General features: G+C 51.8%; 1 protein-coding gene across 8 annotated transcripts in view; it reads right to left on the bottom strand.

The window, feature by feature from the left end:
• Positions 1-12,084, bottom strand: part of Pkd1 (polycystin 1, transient receptor potential channel interacting) — a 51,247-nt gene that overhangs the window by 6,376 nt on the left and 32,787 nt on the right. For 3 of the 8 annotated variants that reach the window (XM_028853902.2, XM_028853901.2, XM_028853904.2), the window contains 19 exons: positions 11,908-12,057; positions 10,709-10,852; positions 10,345-10,624; positions 10,063-10,276; positions 9,835-9,994; positions 9,368-9,520; positions 8,220-8,364; positions 7,512-8,132; positions 7,039-7,195; positions 6,603-6,855; positions 6,277-6,472; positions 4,317-4,487; positions 4,097-4,240; positions 3,782-3,992; positions 3,572-3,698; positions 3,030-3,143; positions 2,873-2,922; positions 2,450-2,634; positions 2,265-2,358 (listed from right to left, as the gene is read on the bottom strand). In XM_028853902.2, coding sequence (XP_028709735.1) covers positions 2,265-2,358; positions 2,450-2,634; positions 2,873-2,922; positions 3,030-3,143; positions 3,572-3,698; positions 3,782-3,992; positions 4,097-4,240; positions 4,317-4,487; positions 6,277-6,472; positions 6,603-6,855; positions 7,039-7,195; positions 7,512-8,132; positions 8,220-8,364; positions 9,368-9,520; positions 9,835-9,994; positions 10,063-10,276; positions 10,345-10,624; positions 10,709-10,852; positions 11,908-12,057 — 3,569 coding nt within the window. Of the gene's footprint in view, positions 1-2,264; positions 2,359-2,449; positions 2,635-2,872; positions 2,926-2,999; positions 3,144-3,571; positions 3,699-3,781; positions 3,993-4,096; positions 4,241-4,316; positions 4,488-6,276; positions 6,473-6,602; positions 6,856-7,038; positions 7,196-7,511; positions 8,133-8,219; positions 8,365-9,367; positions 9,521-9,834; positions 9,995-10,062; positions 10,277-10,344; positions 10,625-10,708; positions 10,853-11,907; positions 12,058-12,084 lie in introns of all 8 variants that reach the window. The other 5 variants (XM_028853896.2, XM_028853898.2, XM_028853897.2 and 2 more) reach the window with 2 other exon arrangements.

Genomic DNA, 12,084 nt, shown 5'->3' with positions numbered 1-12,084 from the left:
CCCAGAGGCTGTTAAATACATGGTCCACACCAAGTGTGCACCTGCCACCGAGCCTTGCCAGGTAACTCTGGATCTGTGCTACTTAGTGAGCAAAAGCATGTGGGTTTGTGAGCAAAAGCATGTGGGTTTATCAAGCAAGCACTCACAGAATAACTGGAAATGTTTTTTCTTTAGACTGACTTTGCTGAACATAGACGTTACAAAGCATTTAGCTAAGAGTTTAAAATTTGTCAGACGGTAGTGGCGCACGCCTTTAATTCCAGCACTCAGGAGACAGAAGCAGGAGGATCTCTGGGAGCTCGAAGCCAGCCTGGTCTACAGATCGAGTTCCAGGACAGCCAAGGTTACATTGAGAAACCCCGTCATCAAAAACAAAAACAAAAATTGAGGACATTTAATATCAGCATTCCCAATGTGCTGAGGAAGAGGTACATTAATAGTTCTTCCTAGTCATTTACTGTGTGGCTGTCTACAGAATGTGTATGGGGACAAACACTGGTAAGATGCATAGCTCAAGAGCATCAGGCTGTCATCAGATTCAGCTGCATGAGCAAGCTGTGCCTGTCACTGTACAATCAGTGACCCGGTACTGGCCCATTCCTAACTGGATGCCAGGCATGGCTGGACACTCTGAGTGTAGGACAGTGAAAGAACAAAGTCTCTGCACTCAGTGTACAGCTCACCAACAGCAGAAATGGGTCACTGTTTTGGAAGCAGGGAGGGCCTGGAAAGGTGTAGCATGTGTAAGACACACTTAGGTACATGTCGTGAGACTTCACTGCATCCATCTCAGGTAAAGACAGGCCCTGTTCAAGCCACATCAAAGCAAAGCAAATGAAACACCTCTTTGGGGAAGAGGACTCTGGCAGAGGAGCAGCAGATGCAGGAGACAGAAGCTGGGGAAGTGGTATGCGGAGAGGTAGAGTGGAAGGACCTATTTCTTAGCTCTGTGTGGTATCAGGACTGCATCACTGTGGGAGCCACCTTTAAGACGGCCCCCAACAACGCTTCTCCTGGCACTATTCCCCTGGGTAGTTCCCTTCCAGAGGAACTGAGAGGGTATCTGTAGACCCAACAGTGTGCTATCAACAGGGCTTGTAATAAAAGGTGGGGCTTCTAACCCTGCACTAGAAGACCACACCCTCCTAGGGGATATTAGCTAGCAATGGCCGTCAGCCCCACAGTGAAGCTGATATGGGGATAATCCGAGTCTGTCGACAGCCGGGCCAGTGTACCCACTGTCCTTTTAAGCACTAAATACAAGGTCATGGTATGTGATACAGCAGGAAAATGAGGTACCAGGAGAGCAGGGTTGGAGAACTACCGAGGAGGTACAGAGTACCTACGGAGCCGGCCCTAGTGATGGTCCAGGCAAAAGAGGCATGAAATGGAAGGTGCACCTAGGAACACACTCATGCCTGCATTTGGAAAGAAGCTGCGAGTATTTATTAAAGAACGATGGCAAAAAGAGAGTCACGGAGCCCAGATTTGTCTCATTTCACTAGAGAGGAGGCAGGAGGGACAGACTACTTCTGGGGACTCAGCCCTGGGTTGACTTTGGGCAGTTCAGCTGTGGGAGAGCTTCAGGAGGTAGGCCGGTGGCACCGGCCAGCAATTCCCTGTGCCACTGTTTCTCCATTAAGCCTTTCCTGCCATGGTCAAGTAACTCAGAGAATTCTCCCTTTCTATATTCTGGTATAGTTCATACATCACTAATTTCTGCTTGTTTGAAATTTAGAATGAAAATGTGGATACTGAAATAGATGTAGATGAGAAAAAGAATATATATTCTATGTGAACTCTTTTCACTGAATTGGGAAAAATCAAGAAACTTGATCATTTTTAAGCATTAAAATAATCAAAATAGTCTCAAAATGAAAATGTGATATTTAAACACTTTTCCATGATTTTTCAGTTTTGATACCAAATCAAAATTCCTTTATGGCTACACAGTGAGTGAGACCCTGCCTCAAAACAAAAAACAAAATTTCTTCCCAGACCAAGCCCCTGAGGTCCACACTGGTGGATTCTCCATTGTCTAATGTTGTCCTGCTTCTACCCCTTCTCTAAAGGGGTGGTGTGCTGGGCCCCGGGTTCCCATGAGCCCCCTCCACAGGTGGGAAAGTGGAGGCTCAGAGCAGTCAAGCAACAGAGGCAGAGTCCACATGGGTAACAGGACAGCCAGGATAGCTTCCTGAGGCAGGCGCAGGGCCCCAACAACCACCACAAATGCCCCACCTCCTCCAACCATGCCAGGCACTCACAGGCTAGTAAGCAGGTCTGTTTCTATGAGGGCATCCTGGGTAGGAATCAGGTTGCCGGTCCCATCGGCCAGGACCTGCTGGATCAGGTCTTCATCTAGAGGGAACAAAAGTATCGAAGTGGCATGACACTTAATAACTTGTGTTCTCCTAGAGTTTAGAAATCATCCTTCCCACTTCTGGCTCACCTGATGCTGACAAGTATTTAGCAGGCAAGGAAGGGCTAACCAGAGAGACGCCATCTTCCTCTGGGCCCAACATGTGGCCAGGTCTATTCTGTACCAACTGCTGCAGTGTGCTGCTCACAACAGATGGGTCACTGAGCAGGTCTGGCCAACTGAGAGTGCCCTCACTGGATGGCCAGCACACAAGGCTGTAGGAAACAGACACTGTTAAATGTACCTGATCCAAGCCTAGTCACACAAGCACAGGAAGCCACACACACACAAGGACACACCAGCTTTGGAGCAGCCCCACTCCTGGGACAGTATATGACAACAGCCAGAGACAGCCAGAAAAGGATGGGGACACACAGCCTGACACCCTCGCATGGCCTGCCAGGCACTGCTGCTGACTCAGCTGAAGATCCCAGATTCTCTAGGCAGCCTCACCTTTTAGCATCTTCCAGAAACAAGTCATCCTTCACTTGCCCAGCGAGGGCCTGCTGAGAAGGGGAAAGTGCCTCAGTGTGGTCTGCAGCAGCAGCAGTGACAGCCCAACCAGCCCTAACCAGCTCACCCTGCCCTGAGTCCCTGGGGGAGTCTTCACCTCTGTGAGGCCAGAGAGTGTGAGGAGGGAGCTGTCCAGAATGGATGGGTCCAGGTAGCTGTCAACATCGAGGGCCTGCTGCCCTGTGGGTGTGGGGTGTTGGTCACCAGACACCTGAGGACAGAAGGGTGATTTCAGTCTCAATGGCTGGTAGAACTGGGCCGGAAGCCACTGGCCTGGCTTCTGTCTGTGATGACTCTGAATGATTTACTGGCTCTAGGGTTACTTGAATTCTTTTTGAATTGGCAGTTTGTGTCTTTCTAGCAATCAACTTTCCTCTAGGTCCCTCACCCCACTGGTGTATAGCTGCTCATGGAATTTGCTTCCAAGCCCCATCTATTTCTCTGAAGGGGATGTCTCCTCTAACTCATGGTTTGGTAACTTGAATCTCTTCCCCTTCGGTCAATCTAGCTGATGGCTTATCAGTTCTGTCCATCCTTCCATAGAATCACTTTTGGTTTCAAGATTTTCCCTCTGGCTGCTACACCAAACAACACAAACTACACTCCAGCTCAGAGTTCCAAGGCCCTTGCTCAGCCCACCTTACTCCGTGACATCCGGAAGAGGAACAGGACAGCCAAGTAGACAGGGTAGACCACAACACTGGACACAAGGCCAATAGCAACTGTGTCAACACTTGGTGGGATCAGACTGGATACAGGCCCTGTGCTGAGGTGACAGAGAAGACAGGGTGGGTTAGGGAGAGGACTAGAACAAAGTCAGCTGGGGGCAGCAAACCTCACAGGACCTACCTGTATGTGCTATCTCCCACGACCCCATACCACACAGCATTGGCAGCCAGGAACAGGCAGAGCAGGAGGACACAGCAGGTAACTCTCTGGACTCGAGTGAAGCGGCTCCGAGGCGGCCTGTCCCATATGGAGAGCCAGATGTGCTTGTCAAAGAAGCCTCTCTGTAGTTCGGCCACTAGGAGGCGCTGGAACTGCCACAAGGCAGCTTCATCTGGGAGGATTCAGATTTCCAGCAGGGAAGCTGGGTCAGCCACCCACCATTATCATCCCCCTCTCCCTGTCTCCACTCCCAGGGCAGGTGGGTAGCTGCCTTACTTGCTGCAAGCACCTCCTTCTCCACGAGGCCCCCATTGGCCTCAGTTTCCACAGACAGCCAGTCGTTGACCAGGAAGAAGGTGCTTCGGGCACTCTGCAGGTCCCTGACGATGATGTGCTGTAGGAACCAGGCGGGGCTGAGCCCTGTGGAGAAAGGGACCCAGGTAAGGACTGAAGCGGACTGGCAGGATGCAGGGGTGGCAACAGTTCTTATTCAGACCTTTGTTGTCATGCCACACTCTAATCTTCCACACGCTGCCCAGGCTGTGTGGGGTAGCAATCTGGAAGATGTCCAGGCTGTTTCGATGAAAAGCTCTGTCCCCATCTAAGTGCCGGTGACCACTCCGGTTGTCCTCTCCATACAACATGATGCCTACGTGAGCCGTGGTACCTGGAGAGCAGAGGACTCTGGGTTTGCTATTCACTACATATGAAACTCCTATCAGTCATCCTGTCAGCCAACAATACAGGTAGCCCTTAGCTTTGAACAGGTTTGAAATGCGGATTGAACCCAGAACCCTACACATGATAGGCAAGTACCCTACCTCTGAGTTCCATCCCTAATCATTTTTTAAAAGACATTTTATTTTAGCACAGGATCTCATTAAGTCACTCAAACTAGTCTGTAACTTGCCCTCATTTGCCTGAGTTTGTGATCCCCCTGCCTCAGCCTCCCAAGTAGCTAGGATTACAAGCCTGCAAAACCAGGTCCAGTTTGTATAGTTCAAACAGACCCAAATTCCAGGTTCCTCAATCTGTTAACAAGCACCAAGCCCACAACAGCATGGCTTCCAGTGGCCAGGGTGTATGTGCTGAGCTCAGAGTTGTAAACCTGGCCAGCCTGTCATGTGACAGGCTGCATGTACCAGTGACCAGGCACATCTGCAGTTCAGTCACACAGGAACAGCTATGTGGCTAGGTAGTCTACTTTCTAGAGACAAACTCAACAGCTTTAAAAACTGGCACTCAGAAGAGAAAACTGGCCAGCAATAATGAAAGCATGGCAAAGAAATAAAAATTGGTGGGTTTAGCCGAGCCGCGGTGGCGCACACCTTTAATCCCAACCAGTGGATCTCTGTGAGTTCGAGGCCAGCCTGGTCTACAGAGTGAGCTCCAGGACAGGCACCAAAACTACACAGAGAAACCCTGTCTCGAAAACAACAACAACAACAACAAAAAACTGGTGGGTTTAGGGTAGAGTTTAGGGGCAGAATATGTGCTCAGCAGGAGGCCCTGGGTCCATCTCAAGTGCACATAAAAAATGAGTGAAAAATTGCAACACTGGAAATAAAATTAGAATAAAAAAATAAACAAAATTGTTGAAATAAGCTCTTGCCTTGGAATTTGTCAGCAAAGAGACTTTCCATGTAAACAAGGGAAGTTGTCACAAGAAAGGTGGGGCTGTCTCCATAGAAAATGTTGATGAAGGCTTCCCAAAGAGTTCCCAGGGAAATTTCACAATATTCACAGCAAAAAGAAAAATGCTGGAAGGCAATTCAAACTTGGACTACGACACTTGCCAGAGCTTACTCTGTCCGAGAAGTCACTGGAGTAGCTGTAATCACACTATTTTGAAGTTTCCAAACGCTTTCACTTCCAGGGTGTGTCTGTACATCTATGTTTGGGACAGGGTCTTGCTATAAAGCCTAGGCTTGTGAGCTCCCCCGCCCACCAAGACAGGGTTTCAGGGGCTGGCTCAGTGGTTAAGAGTATTGGTTGGCCGGGTGGTGGTGGTGCATGCCTTTAATCCCAGCACTCGGGAGGCAGAGTCAGGTGGATCTCAAGAAGCCAGCCTGATCTACAGAGTGAGTTCTAGGCCACCCAGAGCTACATAGTGAGACTGCACCCTACCCCAGCCAATAAATAAATAAACAAACACTAAGGGCTACAGAGCAGTTACAATAGAGCGGTTTGAACTTGTGTATGTGAGGCCTGCTCCACTCTGAAGTGAGGAGCACCTTCTAGGCTTTTGGACTTGTCTTTCTCAGGAATGACACATGAACATCAACTGCTCTGTGTTTGTGCAGTGCTGTGGATGGAACCCAGGGCCTTTGCATCCTAGGCAAGTGTTCTGCCACTGAGCTACATCCACAATCACCAAATAGGGTCCAGGATTGAGACTGCCAAGTCTAGGCCAGGGTAGACTCCATATCCCCACCCCTAACCACCCCTTTCCTTACCTGAACCTCGGCTCCAGCCAGTCTTGACCAGGATTTCGTATTTGAAGCGGCCCCCCTTCCCACAGAACGGGATGACACGGACTCGGCTAACATCCAGCTGGTCCAGCTTGCGCAGGATCACAGCCATGACCACATAGGTCACCAGACAAGTGGTATATGTCAGCAGGACAATGTAGTTAATGTTTGAGGAAGGTTCCTGGGAAGAAAGACTCATCTATCAGGTACTGGTGGCTGCAGCTTTTGCACCTCAGTTTCTAAGGATGTAGTCAGGATGCCCTAGGCTCTCTCAATATGGAAAAAGATCTAGGAACAGGAGCATCACTCACAGGAAAGATGAACTGGACATGGCTGGGAGGCACAAAAAGGCTAGCACCAAAGGCAGTGAGGTGGCGGGTAAGGCAGACAGCCTGGCTGGGTGAGGTCTCCTCCAAGGGTACGATCCCCTCAGTCCTCCACATCATCATCTCTTCACTGAAGTACTGGCACAGGGATGTATACAGACCAACAGACACCTCCAGCGCAGACCAGTGGAAATGGCTCGTCAGGTTCAGGAAGTAACTCCTGCCCAGTGACCCAGTCCTACAACGGACAGAGTGTCACTGCGACTCCAAGGCCCTGAGTGTCACGATCAGCCTTCCTGTTGCCCCGGTTCCATAATTAGCCCACATACCTGTGGCTAATGCAGGACAAGTTGCAGTCACCCGTTTCCCACCTCCTTCCCCTCTGCAAACCCACTTCTGTGGTCCCGGGGGAGGCACTCACCCCGGGGCAATGAAGAAGGTGTAGGGCCTGTGGTCAGCACCCCCAAGCACCTCCAGGCTGATCCTCCTACTGGCCGAGCAGTTGTACTCATTGGGCGGGGACACGGAGTGCAAGTAGACAGCCAGATAGGGCTCAGGCTCCTCAGACAGGTAGCGCTCTGGGGGCCACATACACAGTATCAGACACCCTCCAAAAAGCTCGTAACTCAAAGGACACCCTGCAAGTTGTTGTCATAGGGCACGAAGGCCACCTAAGCAGAAGATTATAAGCACCTCCACATGGAAGTCAACACATGCTTCTCTGTGGCTACAGGTATATGGACTTTATGGAACGAGGGCAACAGGAAAACTGAGTGTTAGCCAGCTCCCCAGGACCAGTGACTGTAAACTTAATGCTATCTGCAGAAATACCCCTCCCCAGGGACAAAGATGGAAGAAGGACAGGCAGGTCATGTGCCCAGCCCTAACACCCACCATTAAGCACTGTGTAAGTGATCCTCAGATGCAGCCCAGCTTGAGGGTTGCTGTTGTCTGCAGTGACCACAGCACTGACTGAGGCCTGGGGCTGTATGATGGTGGAGCCTGCAGGGTTGTGGGAGCCCTGGGCAGCCTGGTCTGAGTTGTTTGGCACCTTCACTGTGATGGCACGCTCTGAGGCCAGCCGCTCAATAGGGATCTGGGTACCAGTCTGCGTCTGGAACGCCATAGATGCCACTTTGGTGGAGACAGTGTAGTTGCTAATGTAGCCGAAGGGAAAGGGGTTGGAATCCACAAGGAAGATGAGTTGCACTACATCACTGAGGTTGGACAGGGCCCCACTGAACGCCTCAGGAATGGAGAAATGGCAGCTGGGTCCCAAGGTTTTGCCATAACACAGAAGGCTGAGTGGGTCTGAGCGCTTGCCCAGGGCCACAATCTCCTCGCCCACCAGGGCCAAAGGCTCCTCATTGAGTACTCGGGAACGCATAAGGATACACATGAGGGCTGACGAGAGGTTGTAGGCCTTGGATGCCACCATCAGTGAGGGAGGCTCAGCCCCCAGCTCCAAGGGCTGTGGGCCCTGCATATCCAAGCTGGCCAGGTGGATGAGGTCACCTGGGACAGGCAAAGAAGTAAGGGAAGTTGAGAAAAAGTGGTAGGAGCTGGAGAGGAGGCTAGGGAGTGGGAGGGCAGCTTGTGCACCTGTGATATTGAGGATGCTGTCAGCAATGGTAGTGGGTGTTACAGTGCCCTCAGTGGTTTCAGCTTGCAAGATGCGCATCATGCCCTCCAGCTTCTGCAGCATCTTCTTCAGGCAGGAACGGCACATGAGCTCCCTGCTGGATACCTTCGAGGGAGATCAGCATGGCCTCCAGACCCATCCGCAGCACACAAGACTCATGGCATCTATGGTTCCCACCCCACATCACTAAATGGCTATCTCCTCACACTGGCTGGGATTCTAGGCAGCTTCCTGCCTCTAACCTGTCTTCAAGGCTTTGCTTGCTAAGACTTCTTTTTATGTATAAGAGTGCTTTGTTTTCACCCATAACAGAAGAGGGCGACAGATCCCCTTACAGATGGTTGGTAGCCACTGTGTAGTAGCTGGGAATTGAACTCAGGACCTCTGGAAGAGCAGCCAGAGCTTTTTACCTCTGAGCCATCTCTCCAGCTCCCACTAAGACTTCTTCTATGACTCCTCCCAATGCAAGGATACAGCCATGTTCTTCCTGGGGCCTCCATACTAATCCCCCCAGCTATCTGTTTCCATGGCTAAAAGCGAGGCAGATGTCAAGGCCTTGGCTAGAGTCCAAATCTAGATATACTCAAGGGCATAGCAGCCACATGGTGACAGTGACCTCTATCCAGAGCTCTCTGAATCTCTGTCCTCTGAGGACTTGTGTGTTCTATTGGTCCCAATACCACCCCCCATCCTGACAGTGCCTTCCTATCAGATATGGGTCATTTCGCTTACAAGTCTATAGCTTGGAAAATGGCTACCTCATAGGTCACTAAGGCCATGTCAGGTAAGCCTAGTTAAGTGGGACATGACTACAGGCCTGCTGAGAGGGCACACACACCTGGACTATCTTTCCATCCAGACACCCTACAGGCACCAGAAGAGCAGGTGGGCTCACAGTGGGAGACAACAGGGAGGCTGCACAAAACTGGCACAGGCCATAAAGAGCCCCCGGCCCGGAAGCCCTACTCATGCTGCACAGGGCCTGTGCATGGGGTGTAAGGCTGCATCGGTCTTACCATGCACTGGGCCCATGCATGGGGTGTAAGGCTGCATCGGTCTTACCATGCACTGGGCCCGTGCATGGGGTGTAAGGCCGCATCGGTCTTACCATGCACTGGGCCAGGGCAGCAGTGATCTGCTGGATGTCATCCACAGTGTTGACCCGCAGGGAAATCAGGGTCTCTGTGATGTTCTTTCGCATTTGGGCTCGAAGCTGCTGCTCATGGTTGGGCTCTGATACCCTATCTGGAGCCTGTTCATACTGGAGGAGGCAGAGAACATACAAGAACCATGAGAAGGACAGGCCTCCCTGTGGTCTTTGGGGGGGGGGGGTGCTAGAGTACAGTTATGAGGCAGGGGCAGGGATTTAGAGGTCATTTATAGGGTTCAGGGTATCAAGAGGGTCCCATGGGAAAGCTGACCTCGGGACGGGCCTCGTGTGCAGTAGCTATGACGGGTAGGCATTAGCATTCAAAGACATTGGGGAACTTGATTGGTCTGAGGCGCATGGTTTCTGCCCACTCAGAGAGCACCCCTGTTCTCTGAGTGGATCCTTTTCTGTTCATATGCACTGACCTCATTGAGCACAGTAATGAGGGCTAGAGAGTACTCGATGACATGCTGGGGGTCAGCCTGCCTCAGTAGTCCGGGCAGCACACTGGCAGTCAGGCTGTAGAGCCAGGGTATGAAGTCTGCAGGATTACCCCTGGGTTCTGGCAGGACAATGGTCAGAGACCTGGAGGGTGGAAGTGACTGTCAGCAGGTGGTGGTCAGCGTGTGCTCCCTCCCCAGGGCTCAGCTCACCTGTTGACTGCAACCACAGCAGCGCCAAACTGGTCTTGTACCACCACAGCCAGGCCCACCACAAAGAGAGGCCGGAAGCCAGGGGGCAGGACGGCACCGTAGGTGTTGAGACTGCCCTTATAGATGCAAAAGTCCTCACAGTAGCTCTGGCGGCAGCGCCTCAGCAACAGGGCATACACCAGTGGGGCTCCACCGTCCTCTGCATCACGCCAGCCTGTGGACACAGTAGCATCAGGACAGAGTCCAGGCCCACACCAGCCTCTCCAGGTGACCCACACTCACCTGTGCATTCAAAGTGCACCTTGGTGGTGAGGCCACGCACAGCATCCAACGGGAACAGGCGACAGGAGCCTCCAAGTGGAGGGCGGTTGGGCGAGAGGCGGATGGAGGCACAGCCCTCCTCCTCGCCTGAATGGCCCAGCACAGTGAGTGTGAAGATGTAGCCCTCCCCATCACGAAGTGCACCCCGCCGCACCACCAGATGCATGCCAGTGCTACCCGTGGATGTTGTCGTCTCATCCAGCACCAGAGTCTTATTGCTAAAGGTTCGTGCTGCCCAGCGCTGCATGACGAAAGCATGGAGGACAGGGTGAGAGCGGTGCCCGGGGTACCTTCCCAGGGGACTTGCCATCTGCCTGCTACTCACCCCTTGCTTGGAGCCGCTGCTGCAGTTGTCACAGTGACCCTCCAAGTACACATGGGAACTACGGCTTACTTCATACACGGCTTGTGCCTTGCAGGATACACACTCAAGAGACACAATGGGTACTCGCCCACTCCGGATCAGCACCTGGGAGAGACAAGCGTGTCACAGGAGGCTCCACCCTCTTGCATGCAGAAAGCTTCCTAAACCAGGCCACTCCTGTTTGGCCTAAATTCCAGGTGGTACCTCTGGGTGAATGAATCAAGTGAGCTGACCAACACAATCCAGAAGGACTTGCCAGCTGGTTTACACCAGGGCCTTGCTGGCCTGGCAGTAGGAAGCATGGGAACCACTGATGGTGCATGATGGAAGCCAAGCACCCAGAAAGTCAAGTTAGTTGTTTTTTTTTACATAGTCCTGCCCCAGACATGCTTGCTGACCTGGGTGGGACCTGGGTGAGCTCAGTCAGGCAGTCTGCTGAGTGCCCTCTCCAGAACATTTGACTAGGTAGGACTAGCTCCAGGGAGGTAACCTGAGAAGGTCTGGTGCTGGGGAGAAACCCTCAATCTGAGGTACCAGAATAGCCCAACACCCCTCCACACACACTGGCAGGATCCATCCCACAGCAACACAAGTGGCCATCACTTGCACAGTGGTTCTTACCTTTATGGACCATAAAAGTCCAGGGCAGCTGTTTGAACAAGAACGGGCTCACGGCCCCAGAAGCAAGGACAGGCTTTGTGGACAGGTGCTGCTATCTAGGTGGGCAAAGGACTGAGTTTCTCACTATTTGCCTTTCATGCTGGTAGCATGAAGTTCATTTTCCGAAAACCATGGTGTTTGTGTGACTTAGGATTTTGTTTTGGCTTTTGGACACAGGTTATGGTTATGTTGGAGAGGTCAGAGCAGAACCCTTGGTCTTCCTGCCTCCACTCTCTAAGTGCTAGGGTCACACAGCAGTGTGCTGCCATGTCTACCTGTCCTCCAAAACTCACACTAAGTTGTGTCCTGGATTTTCAGATAGAAGCAATGCTAATTTGGTAATTTTGGTAAATTAAGTTGGTAATTAACCAAAATCAGCACTAGGTTTGAGAGAACTCACAGCCCTTGGGGCTACTACAGCTATGACTGACAGAAACCATGTTGGAGCAGGTACTGTCCTGGTGTGAGGCCACACTGAGAGGTGTGGGGGCACAACCCACCGTCTGGTTGGTGGCTTCCTCCTTCCGGCCTGCTTTCCACACTATGAGGTTGAAGGTATATTCCACACCAGCTTCTAGGCGCTCCAGGGGGATGGTGACCATACTGCTCCCACGGGGCCCGAAGTTCAGCACACAGCCACCTGCCTCACTCTATGACAGCAAATAAAGGAAATGGGC

The sequence above is a fragment of the Peromyscus leucopus genome, chromosome 8b (genome assembly GCF_004664715.2).
Source record: "Peromyscus leucopus breed LL Stock chromosome 8b, UCI_PerLeu_2.1, whole genome shotgun sequence".
NCBI classification, from domain to species: Eukaryota; Metazoa; Chordata; class Mammalia; order Rodentia; family Cricetidae; genus Peromyscus; species Peromyscus leucopus.
The sequence above is the reverse complement of the archived record's forward strand: the minus strand, read 5'-3'. Positions and strand labels throughout refer to the sequence as shown.